At 39.7% G+C, this 20314-nt stretch overlaps 1 protein-coding gene across 7 annotated transcripts in view; it reads left to right on the forward strand.

Moving 5' to 3' along the window:
- Positions 1 to 5307: 5307 nt before the first annotated feature.
- dlg3 (discs, large homolog 3 (Drosophila)) overlaps positions 5308 to 20314 on the forward strand; it is a 105975-nt gene continuing 90968 nt past the window's right edge. For 4 of the 7 annotated variants that reach the window (XM_066649145.1, XM_066649148.1, XM_066649153.1 and 1 more), the window contains exons 1-4: positions 5309 to 5757; positions 7657 to 7788; positions 13939 to 14024; positions 19813 to 19926. In XM_066649145.1, coding sequence (XP_066505242.1) covers positions 5679 to 5757; positions 7657 to 7788; positions 13939 to 14024; positions 19813 to 19926 — 411 coding nt within the window. In that variant the 5' untranslated portion in view covers positions 5309 to 5678. Of the gene's footprint in view, positions 5758 to 7656; positions 7789 to 13938; positions 14025 to 19812; positions 19927 to 20314 lie in introns of all 7 variants that reach the window. The other 3 variants (XM_066649144.1, XM_066649147.1, XM_066649146.1) reach the window with 2 other exon arrangements.

The raw sequence follows: 20314 nt of genomic DNA on the forward strand, positions 1-20314 counted from the left end.
TGAAAAACACAGGCTGTCTGAATGTCTTCCCAGGAGTTTGTGATACCCCCTGATGGACTAGAAGACTGTCCAAGGTGTGTTCCTGCCTTGCTCCAATGATTCCAAGGAGGCTCTGGACCCACCACTTGTCTGATCAGGGTGAAGCAGTTACAGAAGATGAGTGATTGTATAAACACCTCTAACCCCTTAATCAAACAGATCATTCATTTTTCTGTATATCAGGAAAAAAACAACACCAAAAGTCATACAAATAATTAAATAATAATTGCATGACACCAGAGTGAAGAAATGTGCTTTGATTTAGCTTTCTCCGGTCATCCATTCACCCAGCAATGGGTTACAACCCACAGTTTAAAAACCTCTCATATAACACATGAGTCAGCTGAGAACCACAAGGAAATACAGATCTCACCTCAAGTCACAATTTATGATGCTGCTATTTGAAAGAGAATGGACAAAATTTTAATCTAAGGGAAGTTATAATAAAAAAAAACACTGATACCTGAGGAACATAAAGGCCTGGCTCATATTTGCCCAAATATTTTTCTCCTTGACCCCTTCACCTAGACTTTCAGAATAATATTCAACTTGAACTGATGGCTGTAGTTTTCTTTTTTTTCTACATTCATTCATTATCTGTAAGCGCTTATCCAGTTCAGGGTCGCGGTGGGTCCAGAGCCTACCTGGAATCATTGGGCGAAAGGCGGGAATACACCCTGGAGCGGGCGCCAATCCTTCAGAGGGCAACACAGACAAACACACACTCACACCTACGGACACTTCTGAGTCGCCAATCCACCTACCAGTGTGTGTTTTTGGACTGTGGGAGGAAATTGGAGCACCCGGGGGAAACCCACGCAGACACAGAGAGAACACACCACACTCTTCACAGACAGTCACCCGGAGGAAACCCACGCAGACACAGGGAGAACACACCACACTCTTCACAGACAGTCACCCAGAGGAAACCCACGCAGACACAGGGAGAACACACCACACTCCTCACAGACAGTCACCTGGAGGAAACCCACACAGACACAGAGAGAACACATCAACTCCTCACAGACAGTCACCCGTAGGAAACCCACGCAGACACAGGGTGAACACACCACACTCCTCACAGACAGTCACCCGGAAGAAACCCACGCAGACACAGGGAAAACACACTAACTCCTCACAGACAGTCACCCAGAGCAGGAATCGAACCCACAACCTCCAGGTCCCTGGAGCTGTGTGACTGCGACACTACCTGCTGCGCCACCATGCCACCCAACTTGTTTTAATTGTTGAGTTATATTACATTACATATGAAGACATATGTGTCTTCTTCTTCTTCCTTCGGCTGCACCCATCAGGGTTTGCCACAGCGAATCAACTGATCCGCATTATCGATTTGGCACAGTTTTGCGCCGGATGCCCTTCCTGACAAATCCCTCCCTATTTATCTGGGCTTTGTGACAGACATGAGGGTGTATGTATACCGTGACAAAAACACCAATTCTGTAACATGCAATAAAAACCAAGAATAATTCCTTTGTGAATTCTTTTGAACCATTAACAAAAGTTCAAAGAAAATATTTATATTGTTTTCAAAGACCAAATGTTTGTATTTTGTAAATATAAACGAATCTAAAATGAATTAATGCCTTTACCAGGACACATGACTGTTCCATTTTAAGAAAATGTATAATCTTTTGGGAACTGAGTATACCAAATGTTGCAGGGTTTTTTCTTTTTAATCCTAGGTAGCTGAAATTTCCCCACAAGTTTTAGTGGTCTCCAATTCCACTCTTTCAGTGAATCTCCCTTGTATTCTTAGGAGGCAAACACATGCTTACTCTGAGACACGTGAGGCAAACCCCCGGTTTCATTCTGCCACTAATGCTATGTCATTTGTGCTCAGAAATCATTTAGCAGTTTTACAGGTGGAAAATTGGCTAATTCTTGTTTAATATAAGAAGCCACATTTTGCTATCTCAGCAAATCCTAGACTGAATGCATTCAGTTTTGTTGTGACTTCTTTGGTAATAGCCTTTTAAAATTTCCCAGAACGTCCAGTGTGTGCTTGGTGCCAGTCTGTATTCGTCTAAGCAAAATATCTGAACAGAATATCAAACTACCTGCATTTCCCAAATTTTTGTTTTTCAAGATGGAGTTGATATAGATCACACACAATGCCTCCTGTTGTTGCTCATAGCTTTTTATGACTACTATCTAGTTGATTTTAGTGCAGGTTATCTCTAGGCACTTTATTCAGATTTATTCAATCGAGTTTCTGAAAATCACAGTTGTTTAAATTGGGACTGTAGGTTTAGTGTCTTTTGAAACAGAATATCAACGGGGTAGTTACAAGCTACTGGAAACTACATTCACAGATTTAACATGTTTAGAAGACATACCAGTTGTGTACTTTTTTCTTCGCTGGTACGAATGGATCATACGCAGTTTTGTTCTGCACTGTCCACTCCTAGACATACCTACCTTTTAGATGTAAAGTTAGAGACACTAGCTCATCTGTTATTGCAGAGCTTGTGTTTGTCTTTCTGTGTTTGTTATTCTTTCCACAGTGTCCACAGGATGATGCTGAGTTGATTGTTTTTGCTTCGTGCCTTAATCTCAGCCCATCTGCAACACTGAGGGTTTTAAAAACTCCAGCAGTAATACTTGTGTCTACACATACTAACACACCGTGACCACTTCAGCACTGAGAGTCTTCCAAAGCTCATATCATACCCTGCTCTGTGGTGGTTCTTTGGGGGCCCTGATAATTGAAGAACAGGGTGAAATGGGATGTGAAAAAATATACAGAGCAACATGGACAACATTTAATAACTGTGGAAAAACAAAGTGCTCCTCTTTGGTTAGTGTAGCTGGTAAAATGCACAATGAGGCGGATTTAACGTCAGGGCTAGTAAGTGTAGAGTAGCTAGTTTGTAAATTATTCATTTAAAAGCTGAAATATCAACCCAGGATCATTGTACAGCCATTGTACGTGGATATTTTATCCATGAGAAGCAACAGTAATTACAGCAATGAAACAGGACATACAATGTCATCCCCACAGACTACTCTTGTACCATTCTCTACTCCATATAAGGATTTGAAATAGCACCCAAACTTATTCACTCAGAGTCACAGCGCCACCTGCTGTGCTACAAAATAGTTATTTAATTTTACAATGCCTTAACATCTCAGAGAAGGAGGGGAAGAGGCTTAGTGTTTTGTCATCATTTTAAAATCACAGTATCATTTAGGGGGCAGTGGAAATGCAGGCTTGGGAATGGATAATTGCCGGTACGATCCCCACAGGGAAATTAAGGGCTGGAGAATGAGGGGAATAAGGGAGCGTTGATCCTTATATCCACACATCACATTGTACTTAGAGCAGGAATTCTCAACTGGTCTCAGCCTGGGACCCACATTTTCTCAGTGCCATGAAGTTGTGACACCCTTTTACAGAAAACAAACCCAAAAAAATATTTTTGAAAAATAGCCTTATTTAAAAACACATTTAAACATGCATATGCATGCAAAGTGAATTTAAGAGTAATTTTTTTAAGAAACTGAGGAGGAACATGTATAAAGTTACATTAAATATCAAAACTGCACAATAATAATAATAATAATAAGGAATTAGATATTTCTCTTCTCTGCATTCCGAGTACATTCCCAGTAAACAAGGAACGTCCCTGGACGTTCAAAATAGGTCTAAAAGTAGTCTATCCGTCAAGGACATATTTTAAACGTCAATGGACGTCCAAAATCCATCTTAATAAGTTAGTTAAGTGGTGACCAATCGATAACGTCAGTGGACGTTCAAAACGCGTTTTATACAAGTAATTTATTTCGGGACCAATTAATAACGTCGATGGACGTCCACAATATGTCTAATAGTCGTATTTTCAATGTCTGTGTTTGGACGTCTTTTCAACTTTCATTTTCAACCTTAAGAGAACGTTGATTAGACGGCAGTCATTACGTTATTTCAACGTTGAATCAACGGCTAATTGTTTACTGGGTTGCACTCAATTATTCTGCATAGAATCCACACCCACCCCAACCCTATTCAGGATTTAATTAACTTTACCTTTAATATAACAATCTTAAAGGCCTTTTTTTACACCAGTTGACTTCATACTGTGTGAAAATGTCACAATGAATGGACCAAAATATACTCCAAAATTAATTGGAACAAAGTGTTTTTATTTTTATTTCCACTGAAAGACCCCCCCCCCCCCCCTTTTCCTATAAAGTTACTATTTTGGAGATACATGTTTATCTTTGGACATTGACGATATGCATGTATAATTATTAATTTCTTAATTATTCTTTACTTTTCATTTTTCTTATTTTTATACAGGGGGTCCTCGACTTACGACGTTGATCCGTTCCTACGTCGCGTCGTAAACCGATTTTCGGTGTAAGTCGGAACATATGTAGATACTGTACGTAAATAACTTACTGTAAGCACTTATCCTATCCTAACACCTATCCTCCTCGGTCCCGAGCCGCGCAACCGTGTATTCTTCCGCCGCGCACACCACACACGAAGTTCGCGTTACGACGTTTACGACGCAAACCCACTTCAGTCGAAACAAGGCTTTATACAGTAAATGGGAGATGTGTCGTAACCACGAAACATCGTAACTCAGGACTGACGTAACCCGAGGACCTCCTGTATTTATATATTTAAATGAATCATACCCTAAGCCAGAACAGAAGCATTATAGTGTAAGGAATTTTATTGTTCGGTGTAACAGGTTTACTCATGTGACAATAAAACTTGAATCTAACAGCATTACTGAAATTTCTCCAGTAGGTGGCAGACGATTCCTCAAAACAATCTCGACCTCGGGTCCGCACCTTTAAACACATTGTGATGAGAGTTTTTTTTTCGGTTTAATGAACCGACTCCTTGTTCGATTGAACAGTTCAGTTATTCTCGAATGCTATTTCATTTATATATCCAATTCATTTGGTATAGGTTACAGTATCGGTGATCTGGAACAATAGCCGTCCAACATCACAACATCTCATAGAAATGTTCCAGCAACAATATACTACCAGTATGCTTCGTTTAAAAAGTAGCCATGAAGTTTAACTGTCAGTAAGCTTAAAAGCTCTTTGCTCTTCCTTCGATATTTTCGCAAAAGTGTGTACTTCAAAGAGGGCTTGCTGCAAGGATTGGGACAGAGCCGTGTACAGATGATTCAAAACGCTCAGTTTTTATGATTCAGTTCACTGAAACGAACCGGCTCCATTGGAACGAGACGTTCACAAGTTGAGATTCAATGGGAGACAAGTTTCTATCCTCAGCTCAGCAGTGAAATAGCGAACTATTGATGAGGACGTCTGGTCAGTTTACAGTTTCTTCTCCCGCCTATTCGCTGTCCTGTTAAAGTAATGAGGTATGGATAGACATTTTAGGACACCAGTGAACCAGCCCCTTAAGCAGAGATTGCCAGCGTAAAGTTTATTTAGTTCTACCAGAGTGTAGTGAACTGCACCGCCTTCAACCGCCACCACCCCCCCTCCCCTCTCTGAGGAACTTATGACACTGTTATTAAACGGCCACAACGCATCTCCTCTCCAAAAGAACCGAGACACTTCGTCCAAACGAAAAGACAACAAGCGACCAAACAAATTCAGAGGAACTGAGAGAAAAATCGAAACGTCAAATGAAACCGCTTGGAACAACAAGCACTGAAGTCGTGGAGTATAAAACTAACTCAAACTTCACAATGGTCCATAAGTACGGTAAGTGCGTGGTATTCCGTTACAATAACTTTGTGTATCTCGTTTTATTAACATTGGTAGCCGTTCATTGACGCTGCATTGCCTCATAAGAACTGAATTCCTCGTTCAGGTGTTTATACTGAATCTTCCCCAGTGACTCCAAAAGTGACATTGTGACTTCGTAATCGGGAAAATCCCTTGGGAAACAGGAAGTACATTTCTTGGAGCTGTTGACAACTTCGTTTAATTTCTCCTCAAACTCACTGAGCGCTTTGTGAAGCTTCTAGAAATATTGTATTGTTACCGTTAGTCTCTCTGTGATTTCACTGTTACACCCATCTTCTGAGTCTAACTCATACCTTGTGGTGTGAGGAGTGTGTCACTTAGGAGTATTCTGTCAGAATTTGGCAAAGTTACGTGGAATTCCACCCGTTTTTCCATTTTTAATATGCATGCTGTGAAGTGTAAAAATGTCAAAAATGTCGTTCACGTACTTAAAATTACATTTGTACAAGGAAGTTAGATTTTTTGGGGGATGTATCCCAGTAAACAAGGAACGTCCCTGGACGTTCAAAATAGGTCTAAAAGTAGTCTGTCCGTCAAGGACATATTTTAAACGTCAATGGACGTCCAAATTCCATCTTAATAAGTTAGTTAATTGGTGACCAATCGATAACGTCAGTGGACATTCAAAACGCGTTTTATTTCGGGACCAATTAATAACGTCAATGGACGTCCAAAATACGTCTAATAATCGTCTTTTCAATGTCTGTGTTTGGACGTCTTTTCAACTTTCATTTTCAACCTTAAGAGAACGTTGATTAGACGTCAGTCATTACGTTATTTCAACGTTGAATCAACGGCTAAATGTTTACTGGGATAAGATTGTTGTCTTTACTCAAATTGTTAACTTGTGTCTCTAAATCGTTCAGTGTTTTGGTTTAAAAAACAACTATTTATCACTCTCACGGTGCATTTACAGTAGTAGTTGATAATCAGTTTTAAGGCTTTTTATTTTGCCCATTCCAAATGAAGGAACCCAAGTGTCTTCCATATTAAAAAAGCTGACAGTAGTGACATATTGGTAAATCTAAATAAAATTTAATTAGTTACAGTTTTGCTTTACTCTTGGCATGGGTTTCTGACATTAATAAAATAAAATATTTGCACTGTGATAATAATCAAAATAATTAATTATAGTAGTTTAATATAGGGTGACCAGACGTCCTCTTTTACCCGGACATGTCCTCTTTTTTAGACTTAAAAAAATGTCCGGCGGAATTTCACAAACGTCCGGGATTTTGTTTTTCTAGAGCGTACATAGAACTTCGAGAAGTTTCGTTCACAAACTAGTCCCGCCCTCCCCTACTCCGATTGGTTCGCTTGAGTGTAAAGGGGGCGTGGTGAAGTAGCCTAAAATCTTCTGATTGGATGGTCTGACTGTAGCGCTACCGTTATTGGTCGATAACCTTCTCTCTAAACATTTAATTGGTCATATCAGATCTGGTCACCCTAGTTTGATGAAATGGGATGTTTTCGAATGGCTGCGCGTGAACCTATAAGGTCACCATGCTCAATAAAACTTGTGAGCTAGAGGGGTGTAGAGCACTGGAACTACTCTATGTCATACCTTTGGGATGTGTCTTTTTTGTGATTCAGAACTACTTACTTAACACCAGTAATTGATGTCACTGGTGTTCTTGTGGTTGAATAACCAAGTCCTCACAGAAATGTTCCAAAATCGAGTCTAAAGCCTTTTTAGAAGAGCAGAACCTGTTACTGCAGAAATGAAGGGACACATTATTAATACTTACTTTCAGTGGAATGCTGTCTGAGCAGGAGACTTTGACACATGAAACATCATTTTTGAAGGTATAAGCAGTGAGGGTGTATAGTGAAGTTTATTCTCGTTATGTACAGACACTGAGCGAGCTGTTGGGCTCCTGAAGCAATATCAGGCCAGTCTGACCAGCCCAGAGGAGCAGGCTCTGAAGACCAGTGTGGGAAAGGTTTCTGCTATCTTTAGCAGCCAGCTGTTTAAGGCCCTCTTAGGTAAGATTTGTCTCTGTGTGAATCATGTCTCAGGACACATTTGTGTCTGGTTCATTTTTTTCTAGAGCCCAAAGACTTTAGCATACATCACATAGAAAAAACAGTTTCTAAGGACTTTTTTATTATTTTTTTTAACTTTGTAACAGTCTATCTCTTTTTTCAGCACAGACATAGACTGTATTTTAGTTACACTGTAATCAATCAGTCTTCAAAGAATCCAGCTGTGCTGTGATAAAAGTTACAGAAGGTCATATATCCACTGCTGATGTAACATTTAGTTCATTTTGTTCACTCAGTTTGTAACTCGTGCAAACAACCGGGCAGCCTGACATTTAATCGTTTTAATGAATTGTGTGTAAGAACAGTAAAAGCTGTAACTATAGTAGCTATAGTACAACAATTTTATATAGCTGTAACTGTAGAGCTACAAGTGCTCCTGTGTGGTCAGTAGAGCTGAGACAGCTCTGCGACAGAGTGTAGAAACAGAGGTGATTATACTGTTATGGTTGATTGGTGTGTTTTACTGTATCACAACCCTCTTTTCTTTTGTCTTCTGTCTTGTCTTGTGTTTTTGTCGTCTGTGAAATTGCATCATAACTTACTTAGTTTTGCTCTATGAAGGAAAGAAGTAATTTCCATCAACATATGGCTGTGTGGTTATGTTAATTAGTAGCTCACACTGTAGTCAGGGTTCAGTATAAGGCTGCTACTCCTGCAGCAGTGGTGGGAATACTGCCCTGGGCGTCGTGTCTCAGGCTGGGTGTTAGTTTAATGTGGGTTGCTATGAATCTGTAGTGATGAGAGGGACTGATTTTCCCTTTAAAATCCCATGTGATCCCTGCACCTGTTGGACTGAAATATTAGCTACACTACACTCCTAAAAATGATAGTTCTACAAAGGTTCTTTAGAGAACTATATAGAACATTTTTAGTGTCATATAGAATCCTTTTCTAAATGGTGCTATATAGAACCATCTGTAGCACATTCTCTATCAATCTGAAGAACCCCTTCACATGCAAATTATTCTTCATGTGTATAGGGTTCTTTATAGGACAATTTTCCCCTTGAAGAACCATAATATTTAAGTGTGGTGTAACTGGAACCATAATAACAAACACAGAATTAGACTAATAAATTACTATATGGTCAGAACAAAAGTATTTTTATTTTTTTACATAAAAAAAAAAATAATTGACAATAAAAATTAACAAAGGACATTTTTTTCTATTTCAGTGATGTCATGTTTTGGAGATGACAATGAAAATATATTATTTTGACTTGTATAATGCCTTAACACCTTTGTAACTCTTTGTAAGTTCTGTGTGTTATAATAATTTAAATGATGTTCTCCTGTAGTTCTTTACTACACCGTTCTTAATGGATTTCACAGTTGCATCGTATTTCAGCTTTTGAAACAAAGATTTAGGAACTACACATGATAATTCCAGCCCAAAACTCAGTAAAATAAGCGGATAAGGATTCCACACATTCCGGAAAGAGCCGGGATTGTTAGTGGAATGTGCAAGGCTGACATTTACGGTAGATCCACTGAAAACAAACAGAGCATGGCTTCAGCCCTTCGTTCCAGTCTTTCTTCAGGCTGGGTGTTCTTTCCCTTTTTCTGAGCGATTCCGTACATTGGAGGAGAGCTTATATATGTAGCTCAGTTAGAGGAAAAAAATGGGGTCAAATAAGGCCCTGCTTTGAGAAACATGTGGTTTTAATCAGCATCGACTCTGAGGTGGTGACCAGTGTTAAGAAACTGGAACGAAATATTTCTACATGATATGTTTCTCTATCACTTGATCTGTGTGCTCTCTCTAAGGATCTGGATCTTCTGTTACGTAGCAATGGTTTGTAGGTTTTAAATGTAAAATTGTTATTAAACATAATGGTGTTTTTATTCATTTCTGTTTCACACACGGCACAACCAAGTAAATGTCATTGTAAACACATTTTTGTCTTTAATTTGTGATGTATTAATCATAATAAAATACATAAGTGTTTTACAGGCAGGAAATCTGTTTATAGGAGAACTAATGTTAGATAAATATCCTCAATAAATATAATGGTTGTTCAATGTAATAGAATTTGAAATACGGAGACTGTACACCAATAAGTTGCGCTGAATCCTGCAGCTCATAATGTCCATCTGTTTTCGTTCTACTTAGTAAGACTGAAAGTTTACCATCGCTGAAGTTGTAATTATGGTAAATGTATGTAAAAACAGTGCAAGGTCTTGCAACAAGCCAAACTCTGTGCTCTCTGGAAGGGAGAGAGGATGGACAGAAGGCTTGATTGGGCGTTTCTGCATGATTGCACAATTTTGAACAAAGGTTCCCTTAACAGCAGACTCATCCCCTTGTTCCCAAAACACACATAAACACAAGAGAGCATGCAGCTCTTTCAAATGAGGTGCTGTAGCGACCTCTATCATAGCATCCCTGCTTTGGAAATGCATTTTTAGATTGTTTTGGAGCTGTATTTTCACTGAAAACTCTATAGCTCTAACTTAATTTGAACATCACGTTTTTAATGTCTTAAAAGTGGCTTAAGTATATCTTTACACCTTCCTTTAGTACACTCAGCTATGAATATGGAATTAGTCCCCTCCTCTGTTTCCACCCACCCCTCAACTATTTGACTGCAGCTTGAAAGCCCGGCCCCACAAGCTGATGGGGTTATTTCCTTAGGTGTATGATGTAAGAATCCCTGGCTGTCCGAATACATATTCTGGAGTCTGTCGTTTGAACCCTGCATTTTCAAAGTGGAAATTCTCAGCTATTACATTGACTGCTTATTTCACACATGACACTTCTTCGAGCGAATAAACATCACAGAACTGTTCACAAGTTTAAATAAACATTTTCATGGGAGAGAGCCTTTAAAACACAAAAGCATATCATGAAATGTCTTAAAGTTAGCTATAAATAAATAAATAAATAAAGTGTGGCTTACAAGGACCAGGGCCATGCAAATAAAGCAGTTCTGCAGAAATGTGGTGGGAGCTGTGCAGTTTTGCATTTTTTTAGAGGGCTGGATAAATTTGTAGTTCTGTGGCCAGGAATTCATGAGGTCTTCTAGGATTCAATTGTCTGTGGGAAAGTTTTCCAGAGCAGTTTGATTTAAGCATATTTTTCTTCATTGAAATGCCCTGTACCCTATATTTTCTTGTTTTTCACTTGTTTTACAGGGATTCAGTCTTATATATGTTTATGTACCTTAATATTTACCTGACTATTGTACTCAGATTTGGGTCTGAGATATGCAAATGAGCTCTCTTCTGATGGGCTGGTCTGTATTTGGCCTCATTCAGAAAGCAGCCAGAGCTGAACACATCTTTTATAGTTTTAGCATGAATGGCCAGGGATCAGCTGCTGCCGATGTAAGTATTCAGGTGTCACATCATTAAAAAAAATGTCCTTAACAATATTTACATATTATATAAAAAAAGAAAGCCTCATGCTTTAAAATAGGTGCTTGAAAATACGCTTGTGGAGACAGCATTAACACGTTGAACTGAACAGCTTTTGCAATTTTAAACCTTTATTCATTGAATATTTATTAGCGTTAGCAGAGAAATTGGGGCGTTTAGTTTTTGAAGGTTTATGTGAAAGATTCAGAGGATGAGAATAAGAAAAGCAGTGGAGCAAAAGCGAGGATGATGAACCAGTGCCATTGTCTGTTTTGCTGCGGTCTCTGTTGCAATTACGGCTGAATTTATTCTCAGTGTACAGATACAATTTCCATACATCATTATTGCCTCTGTCCTGTGAGACAGCTCTGAGAAGTTTAGTAAATGAGGAGGTGTTTCTGTCTGACACACTTAAACATTTCCATTCATTATAAATCTGGATGTTTTATAAGTGAGCATCGTTTAGTTTTGGGCCTTCATCACTTAGGTTGCACTTTAGTTACTGTGTTTTCACTCTCTCTCTCTCACTCTCTCTCTCTCTCTCTCTCTCTCTCTCTCTCTCTCTCTCTCTTTCTTTCTCTCTCATCTGTGTCTGACCAGCCGGGCAACATAACTACCTCCCACACACTGTTCTCTTCCCACTCTCACAGACTCACACAGACACAGCCATGATGAGTCACATCGCCCCATTCTTCTACTGTCTTTCCCACTGCACCCCAGTGGGACACCGACATGCCCCTAACACCCCCTCATGCACACACACACACACACACACACACACACACACACACACACCATCAATCAGATCCCACAGATACCTCAAAAAGTTCATTTTAAAACATATTTCTTTTTTCCTGGCTACACTTCTTTTTTTCTTTGTAATGGAGCATGTGCATGTTATTAGTAATGAGACTGTGCTCCACTTTGGACAAGCAGCACACTGTGCCATTAGAGCTGGGTCTGTGTGTGGCTTGCACTGTGAGTCTGTGTGACATCAGCAGTATTGTCTCTCCCAATTGTCTTCAAATGGCTGCCCCTCAATTGGTGACCACAGGCCCTGGACAGTTAACGACCCGAGAGGTGATGAATAGAGATGAGCGGAGGGCAAGTGCGGGAAAGATACACAGCTGAAATAAAAAGGGTGAATGGCAAAAGCAATAATGTTTGGTTATGATCCTCTACATCAAGCAGTGCAGAGGCTGAACAGCATGGCCTAGTGGTGGGAATGGGAGAGAGAGTGAGAGAAAGAGAGGGAGTTTATCACTCTTACTCATTTCAGGCCTTCAGTGGACTCTTATAAAGATAAGATGTACACTGCTGGTTTAATGTTACACATGTGAGTGATGCACTATAACAACAGGTTCATTTTTCATCATTTTCATAGCACCTTTGCAGTTTTCATATCTAGTAAAATGCTTGGACATGCTTTTTCAGGACTGTACATAAAGTTAGAGACCACTTTTCTTTCATTTCCAGTCAAGTTCTGTATCTTTTTTTTCCCCATAATATTTCTGAGGATGTTAAATATTGCATAATCCATTTGTATAAAGAAGGAAAAGGTCAAGACTAACTGGATTTGAGTGGATCTGGTACTCCTAACAATCGTGCAAGACTGGGTGTTATGCCAGATTTTTTTTCTATTAAGATGAACAGTATATCTCCTTGGGCGGCACGGTTATGCAGCAGGTAGTGTCGCAGTCACACAGCTCCAGGGACCTGGAGATTGTGGGTTCGATTTCCGCTCCGGGTGACTGTCTGTGAGGAGTGTGGTGTGTTCTCCCTGTGTCTGCGTGGGTTTCCTCCGGGTGCTCCAGTTTCCTCCCACAGTCCAAAAACACACGTTGGTAGGTGGATTGGCGACTCAAAAGTGTCCGTAGGTGTGAATGTGTGTCTGTGTTGCCCTGTGAAGGACTGGCGCCCCCTCCAGGGTGTATTCTCGCCTTGCGCCCAATGATTCCAGGTAGGCTCTGGACCCACCGCGACCCTGAATTTAATAAGTGGTTACAGATAATGAATGAATGAATGAATGAGTATATCTCCTTCACCAGGGCCTTCACTAGTTGGCTCAGAGTAGCCATCTTCTTTGAATAGGCAACCTACTGTTTCAGCTGGCATTCTGTATGGCATTCTGTTATATGGAGTACAGAACAAAATAGTTATGTCAAATGAAATTTCTTTCAGTTTGCACTAAGTGTTATTGTTTTAGTTCTGGGTCATTAACATTGCTAGTTAGAATCTCTGTGACCTGCACGAATGACAGCAGTGATGATTCTAAAGCTGAGGAATGCACTGTGTACTTCACAGTGTTATCAGCAGTGAGTCACATTAACAGCCTCTAAGTGAGTGTTACTGCTGCTGCCCTCTAAACTTGGTATGGGCAGGAAATTTGGATTGAGCTACTGGAGGATATATATAGGCCTCTACAATGGCAGAGTGATGCTCAGCTTGAGCCAAAAGCTGACTTTGTTCTTGACCTTGTAACATTTCACTGATGGAATTTTGCACCTGTATTTTGGCGTTGCTGTGAGGCTTGGCCTTTGTTGCTTTGGTTAAACACGATACTGTTTAGTACTTTGAGAACTAGGCTAATCTCAAACCATTTTTCATATGTGGCCATATACTTCAAATGGTTTACCATAGGTTACACTACACATGCAAGCTTTATTCCAGCTGTGAAGCACGAAGAATAAATCATATGTTTCCCATGATAATATCGTTATTCTATGCTTTACAGATATTCAGGAGTGCTATGAGGTGACCCTGCAGCTAAACACAACAGAGAATGGAATAAAAGAGAATGGCCCCAAGGAAACGTCAGAGGTAGGAGACTTTAGAACAAGAACAATAGTCAGAATATTGATGCTTTGTACAGCGATAAAAAGATTAAACATTACAAGAATGATATATAGTAGTGCATGTTGAATTTTTCCCACTGGCACAGTTTACTTCAGTTTCTGAGGCTATGACAAAACTTGCCTGTTCATTGAAACATGAAAAGGATACAGTGGGTTCTAATGAGCACAACAGATGGATTACAAAAGGACGAGAGATGAACTGTAAGGAATAAAAAGGGAAAAGCGGGCCTGAGAGAGAGAGAGAGAGAGAGAGAGAGAGAGAGAGAGAGAGAGAAACAATGAAAGAGGGAACCTGGGAGTGTGTGTGTGTGTGTGTGTGTGTGTGAGAGAGAGAGAGAGAGAAAGAGAGAGAGAGAGAATGAAAGAGTAAAACTGGGAGTGTGTGTGTGAGAGAGAGACAGAGAGAGAGAGAAGGAATGAAAGAGAGAACTTGGGTGTGTGTGTGTGTGTGTGTGAGAGAGAGAGAGAGAGAGAATGAAAGAGAGAAACTGGGAGTGTGTGTGTGTGTGTGTGTGTGTGAGAGAGAGAGAGAGAGAGAGAGAGAGAGAGAGAGAGAGAGAAACAATGAAAGAGAGAACCTGGGAGTGTGTGTGTGTGTATGTGTGTGTGTGTGTGTGAGAGAGAGAGAGAGAGAGAGAGAGAGAGAAACAATGAAAGAGAGAACCTGGGAGTGTGTGTGTGTGTGTGTGAGAGAGAGAGAGAGAGAGTATGAAAGAGTGAAACTGGGAGTGTGTGTGTGAGAGAGAGAGAGAGAGAGTATGAAAGAGTGAAACTGGGAGTGTGTGTGTGAGAGAGAGACTGAAAGAGAGATGGAATGAAAGAGAGAACCTGTTTGTGTGTGTGTGTGAGAGGGAGAGAGAGAGAGAGAGAGAGAGAGAGAATGAAAGAGAGAAACTGGGAGTGTGTGTGTGTGAGAGAGAGAGAGAGAGAGAGAATGAAAGAGAGAAACTGGGAGTGTGTATGTGTGTGTGTGAGAGAGAGAGAGAGAGAGATAGAGTCATACACTACAAAGCATTAGTCATTTCTAGAAAGAACTGCAGAGGTAATATTGGGGGCTCATCAGTGGGCAGGATAACAATGGCATTGGAACCTTCCATTAAAAGTGTCTAGTCACATGGCCACGTGAAATATTTATAGACCGTCAGAGAAAATAACCTCAGCCTAGTGTTTGGACTCTGGGAAAGGCTGGTGGTGAGGAAAATATTTTGGTGTAGATTGTTTCTTCAGCCCCCACTGCAGAGAACAGCAGTCTATCTCTATCTTATTAATTTATTTTGTCTCAATAATCAGGTTGTTCTTATGGTGGAATGCCATCAAATCCTCGTAGCAAGTTTCTGAAATCAGTGAAATGTCTTTTTACAAGAGGAGAAGAAGAAGGAAAAGGAAACAACTACAAAAAAATACCCTTCATTTTAGAGAAAATGTGGGCTGAGGTGTATAATGAATCTTATTACAGACAGAGGGGCTTTGCAAAAACGTTAGACCAGTTTAGAGCATGCAAACAGACTAGAGCATATTTTAATTTTGCACAGCATCCCAGCTTTTTGGAAATAGGGTTTAAATAAAATTGTAAATTTCACAGTTAAGTAGTGTTTAAATGTATGAATAGAAAAGCAAATATATTTGGAGAAAATTTATCTTAAATTGACTTACTTTAAAATTAAAGCATATTTTTCTTGTCTCATGTAACATTGCCTTTTACAGATACAGTGTTTTGATTTGGCAGTGATGATAATCCACCTGCCATGACATGTTTATGATATTGCTATTGCAGTGTTGTGCTTATTACCACTCATGCATTATTTCAATGCAGATGTAAAGCTTTTTATTTACGCTTCCTCTTATGGTAGAGGAGCTTTCTTTCAGACTTGCTGCTGGCCCCTGTGTCCTGATGCATGGTTGCTGTGTGACGGCAGCCTCTCTTCCACTGAGATACTGCAGGGGTCACTGACTCACTGCGTTTCTCTGTTATCTGTGTTTTTCTGGTGGCGAATGTTCCAGCCCAGTGCAGTGGTGACTGTATGGAGAAATGCAAAGCTCTGCCCTGGGGATGTGCTGGGTGTTGAGTGAGTGAGAGGCAGTGGGCAGTGAGGGGGGGTGGGGCAGAGCCCAGAGATTGTCCAGCCCAGCTCTCATTAACATTCACAGCACATTGTCACCTGAGCTGAGAAGAGGAGTTAAATGAAATGAGTCTGCAAATTTACTGATTTTGTGCAGAGGCTGGAGACAAGTAACAGACATCAGCACCTTTTGGGACTGAGCACGAACATCACAGTAAATATCAGTCACTTGTGTACACAGTTATGTTTACATTGGCTTCTGGCAGATGCTATAACCCAAAGCTATTTACAGTTCTAGTCATATTACAAAGGTAGGTGAATGCAGTGTCAGGAGCCTTGACCAAAGACTCTTATTGGTTTAGCATGATGTTCTTACCCTTGATGGGAATTAAACCCCAGAGCTGTGCTATGCTATGTCAGATATATGTAATTTGCCATCAGTAGAATTTAACGATAGATTGTTTAGCATTTGCTTATTTTAATTAAATGACTGTAAGTAACAGTAATGTGTCTATGCACCTCACTGGCTTTGAGATGGCAGCAGGGCATCAGCAATTTCATCAAGTGTTGCAGTGAAGAGAAGTACTAAATAAGATTTCAGAATCTGACAAAAACGTTAGAAATGATGGTGCAATTCCGGAGTCATTAATAGCATTACTGCATTATAATAATAAGTGGTCAGTCTTAGTGGCATGAAATTAAATGCACAATTGAAATATGAAGGTATTAATAGTGAATATATAGCTGTTCTACAGTTTATCTTCTGTTGCCTTTTGATTTTGTGTGGGATGGGATTTTGGGAAAGAGACAGCACAGTAAGAGGTGTAAGCATAAACTGGTGATTAAGGCCTGATTAAGACCTAACACTGTCCAAAGAAAAACATGTATATGCAAAATAGTATCATCACAGGACACGGAAAAAGACATTTGAACTTTGCTTTAAGTGACAGTAAGTTCAGAATACAACGTTGCGGATGTTCTCCCAGGGTGCAGTATTTTGCGCTATTGCTATATTTACAATCTGTGACTGTGTGTTATTATTGTGGAGCCTTTACTGTATCTGTCCAGTGATTTAAACTCCTCTGATCTGATCTGCAGTGCTTTGCATCTTCTCTCTGCTACCAGAGTGTTTTTATTTATTTATTTATTTATTTTTATGGGATTTCTAATGCTCAGCATATTTGGTTTTCTTTTTTTATTTGTTTACGTTGTACTTGTTTGCTTTTCTCTCATGGTGCTATTGCTTTGTCATGTGCTGTCAGTCTGATAGAGAGAAGTTTCCAGTTTATGTTGCCAGTCGTGCAGTGTTTGCCCTTTTTCTGCAACACTGTCTTTTTGCACAACAAATGCTTTCCATTTTGCCAGCTGCTGTTCACTCTGCTGTTGGTTTTGATAGGACAGGGAATGAAACAACTGAAACAACAGAAATAAAACATCAATTTTATTGAGTTGATTAATGTACTTAGAGTAATAACAATAAGAAAAACATAAAAATTGTAATAATATTAACAGGCACAAAGCAGGAACACACCCTGGACAGGGCACCACACACTCACACATTCACACTAATGAAAACTCTTGGATGCCGTATCCTATCCCTGAAGCTTATTTCTAAAAAAGCTGTGATGCTATGCAAAAGTGAATTAGAAAAAAAGACAATATCTTATAATTAACTGAAAATAGTTCAAAGAATACATTTTAAAGGAGACATTCATGATTTCAATAAACAAACGCTTTATTAAAAAGTTGAGAATGTTTCCTCACCATTTGCTAGCTCTGTTTGCATGCTTGAAACCGGTCAACTGTGTTTGCAAATCCTCAGTGTCTGTAAATGGATAAAAACACCAAATGTCTCTGTACAGTATGCTAGGCTTTCTCTCTCTACTCACGTTAGAAAGACTGCATTTTTGAGATTTTTAACAATGAATAAACATTCAAAGGTTGAAAAGCATGAACAGAGATGAGGATATTGCTCTATTCCTGCACCATAGGTGTGTAATATTGATAGGGTGTGGGGGGAATGAGCTCTCGTCCCTCGCTTACGTTTCGGCATGAGCTTTGCCAGACGTAAACAAGGACTACTGACGTGTAGACTGACCAATTAAATGTTTACAGAGAAGGTTATCGACCAATAACGGTAGCTCAGCGTCCAATCAGAAGATTTTAGGCTACTTCACCACGCCCCCTTCTCACTCAAGCGAACCAATCGGAGTAGGGGAGGGCGGGACTAGATTGTGAACGAAACTTCTCGAAGTTCTATGTAAGCTCTAGAAAAACAAAACCCCGGACGTTTGTGAAATTCCACCCGGACGTTTTTTTACGTCTAAAAAAGAGGACGTCTGGTCACCCTAAATATTTACTTATTTTTGCTGTAGATGGAACAGAGTCTAAATATTGGAGTACACTAACTGCAACACAGAACAGAAGTGCTACAAAACTAAATAAATCGACTAACAAAGCAGATTCTGTGGTCAGTGAATAAAAACTTACAGACAAGCTAAACCTTAGCCACATGCAAACAACAGCTGTTTTTTTCCCCTTAAACATCTCATTCCACTGTAAAAGACACAAAGCCCATTTGGAATTTAATGAAATTATTTAACTGAAATATGTTCCAAAAAAATTTTGGACAGAGGCATGTTTACCACTGTGTTGCATCATCTCTTATTTTAACAACACTCTGTAAATGTTTGAGAACTGAGGAAACTAAATGCTCTGGTTTTGACAGTGAAATGTTTTCCCATCCTTGCTTTTCAGATGATCTCAACTGCTCAACAGCACATGGTCTTCATTAGTGTTTTTCATTTCATAATTAATTTCAAATGGTGACAGGCCGGTACTAGTTTAGCACCTAGACTCTTTATTAAAGAGCCATACTGTTGTAATCTAATCAGGATAGTGATTGGCCTTGTCTTACTTAAACAACCAAAGCCTTCCCAGTCGTTGTCTGGATGGCTGCGTGTTGCTCCAACACCTGTATATATTGTTCAGCTTTAATTAAATCAGCGCTGTGCACTAATGCACTCTCATACCATCACAGATGCAGGCTTTTGAACTGTCTGCTAATAACAAGCCGGATGGTCCCTCTCCTCTTTAGCCCAGAGGAGTCTTCCACTTCGCCTCAGCTCTTCTTAAATGAGCTTGGGTCCAGAGGAGGCAGTGGCATTTATAGATCCTGTTCATATAAATAATATATAAGTATATGGTTTATCCTTTGCAACACACATTTTTACTGGGAATGTTTTGCGACTTTATTGCATTTGTGGCTGCAACTTCAAAATGTGATCCCAGTCTTTTACATAAATGGTTTAAATGATTCCATTGCATTTTGTTTTTATTTACATTTTGCACAGGAGCCTTAACTTTTCTGCAAATGTACATTGTATAAGTTATAATTATTAATAACAGAAAGAGGCCTCTTCATGTCTTCTATACTCTACAGAAGGCATTTGCAGAAGGCCAGAACTTACACATCTAAGGTTGAGCGATGTAATATAACCAGAGAGACTGCAGTGACTCAATTAGTTTGTTGTAATGTTGTAGTATTGAAGCTTTTCAACTGTACTAAAGTTTTAATATATCAGACAAATATACCCGAGCTTTCAAAGGTATCATTCAATCAAACATATTCAGAGTTATATGTTTTGTTCATACTTTGGCTATACAGTTTTATATTCTATATTCTGTGTGCAGCAGAACTCTGAGTCAGAGGGTGTGTCCCGAGTGCGAGTGACCAGCAGGAGGAGCCCACAGAAGGTGGAGAGAGTGGCAGGACTTGTGAGTCTCTCCCATGTAGAGGCACCCAAGGTTAGTGAGAAACTGGAGTGTACTTGGTTGAATGGAGGAGACTGTTCAGGAGTTACAATGAGATTTGTTTTGACAACAAATAACCAAATCCGATGTGTACGGTCAGACTCTGTTTGCATCGGTTGTCATAGTAATGGTGTCTGCATGAGTACACGGAGTGAAGAAATGGGGGAGGGGAAAAAACCCCACACATGATATCTGATCTGATTGGTCAAACTGAGTCACGTGTTCAAAAGCAAATTTGAAACTGACTTGACACCATGAACAAATATTTATATATGACTGTAAAAATTCTTGTTTAGACTGCAGAAACTCTGTGATGAGCTGCCGATCTGAACAAGGCAAAAAAACATTGACACTTTCAGTTTGCATATGAAGACCTCATAGG

Source organism: Hoplias malabaricus, chromosome 17 (genome assembly GCF_029633855.1).
Source record: "Hoplias malabaricus isolate fHopMal1 chromosome 17, fHopMal1.hap1, whole genome shotgun sequence".
Lineage (NCBI taxonomy): Eukaryota > Metazoa > Chordata > Actinopteri > Characiformes > Erythrinidae > Hoplias > Hoplias malabaricus.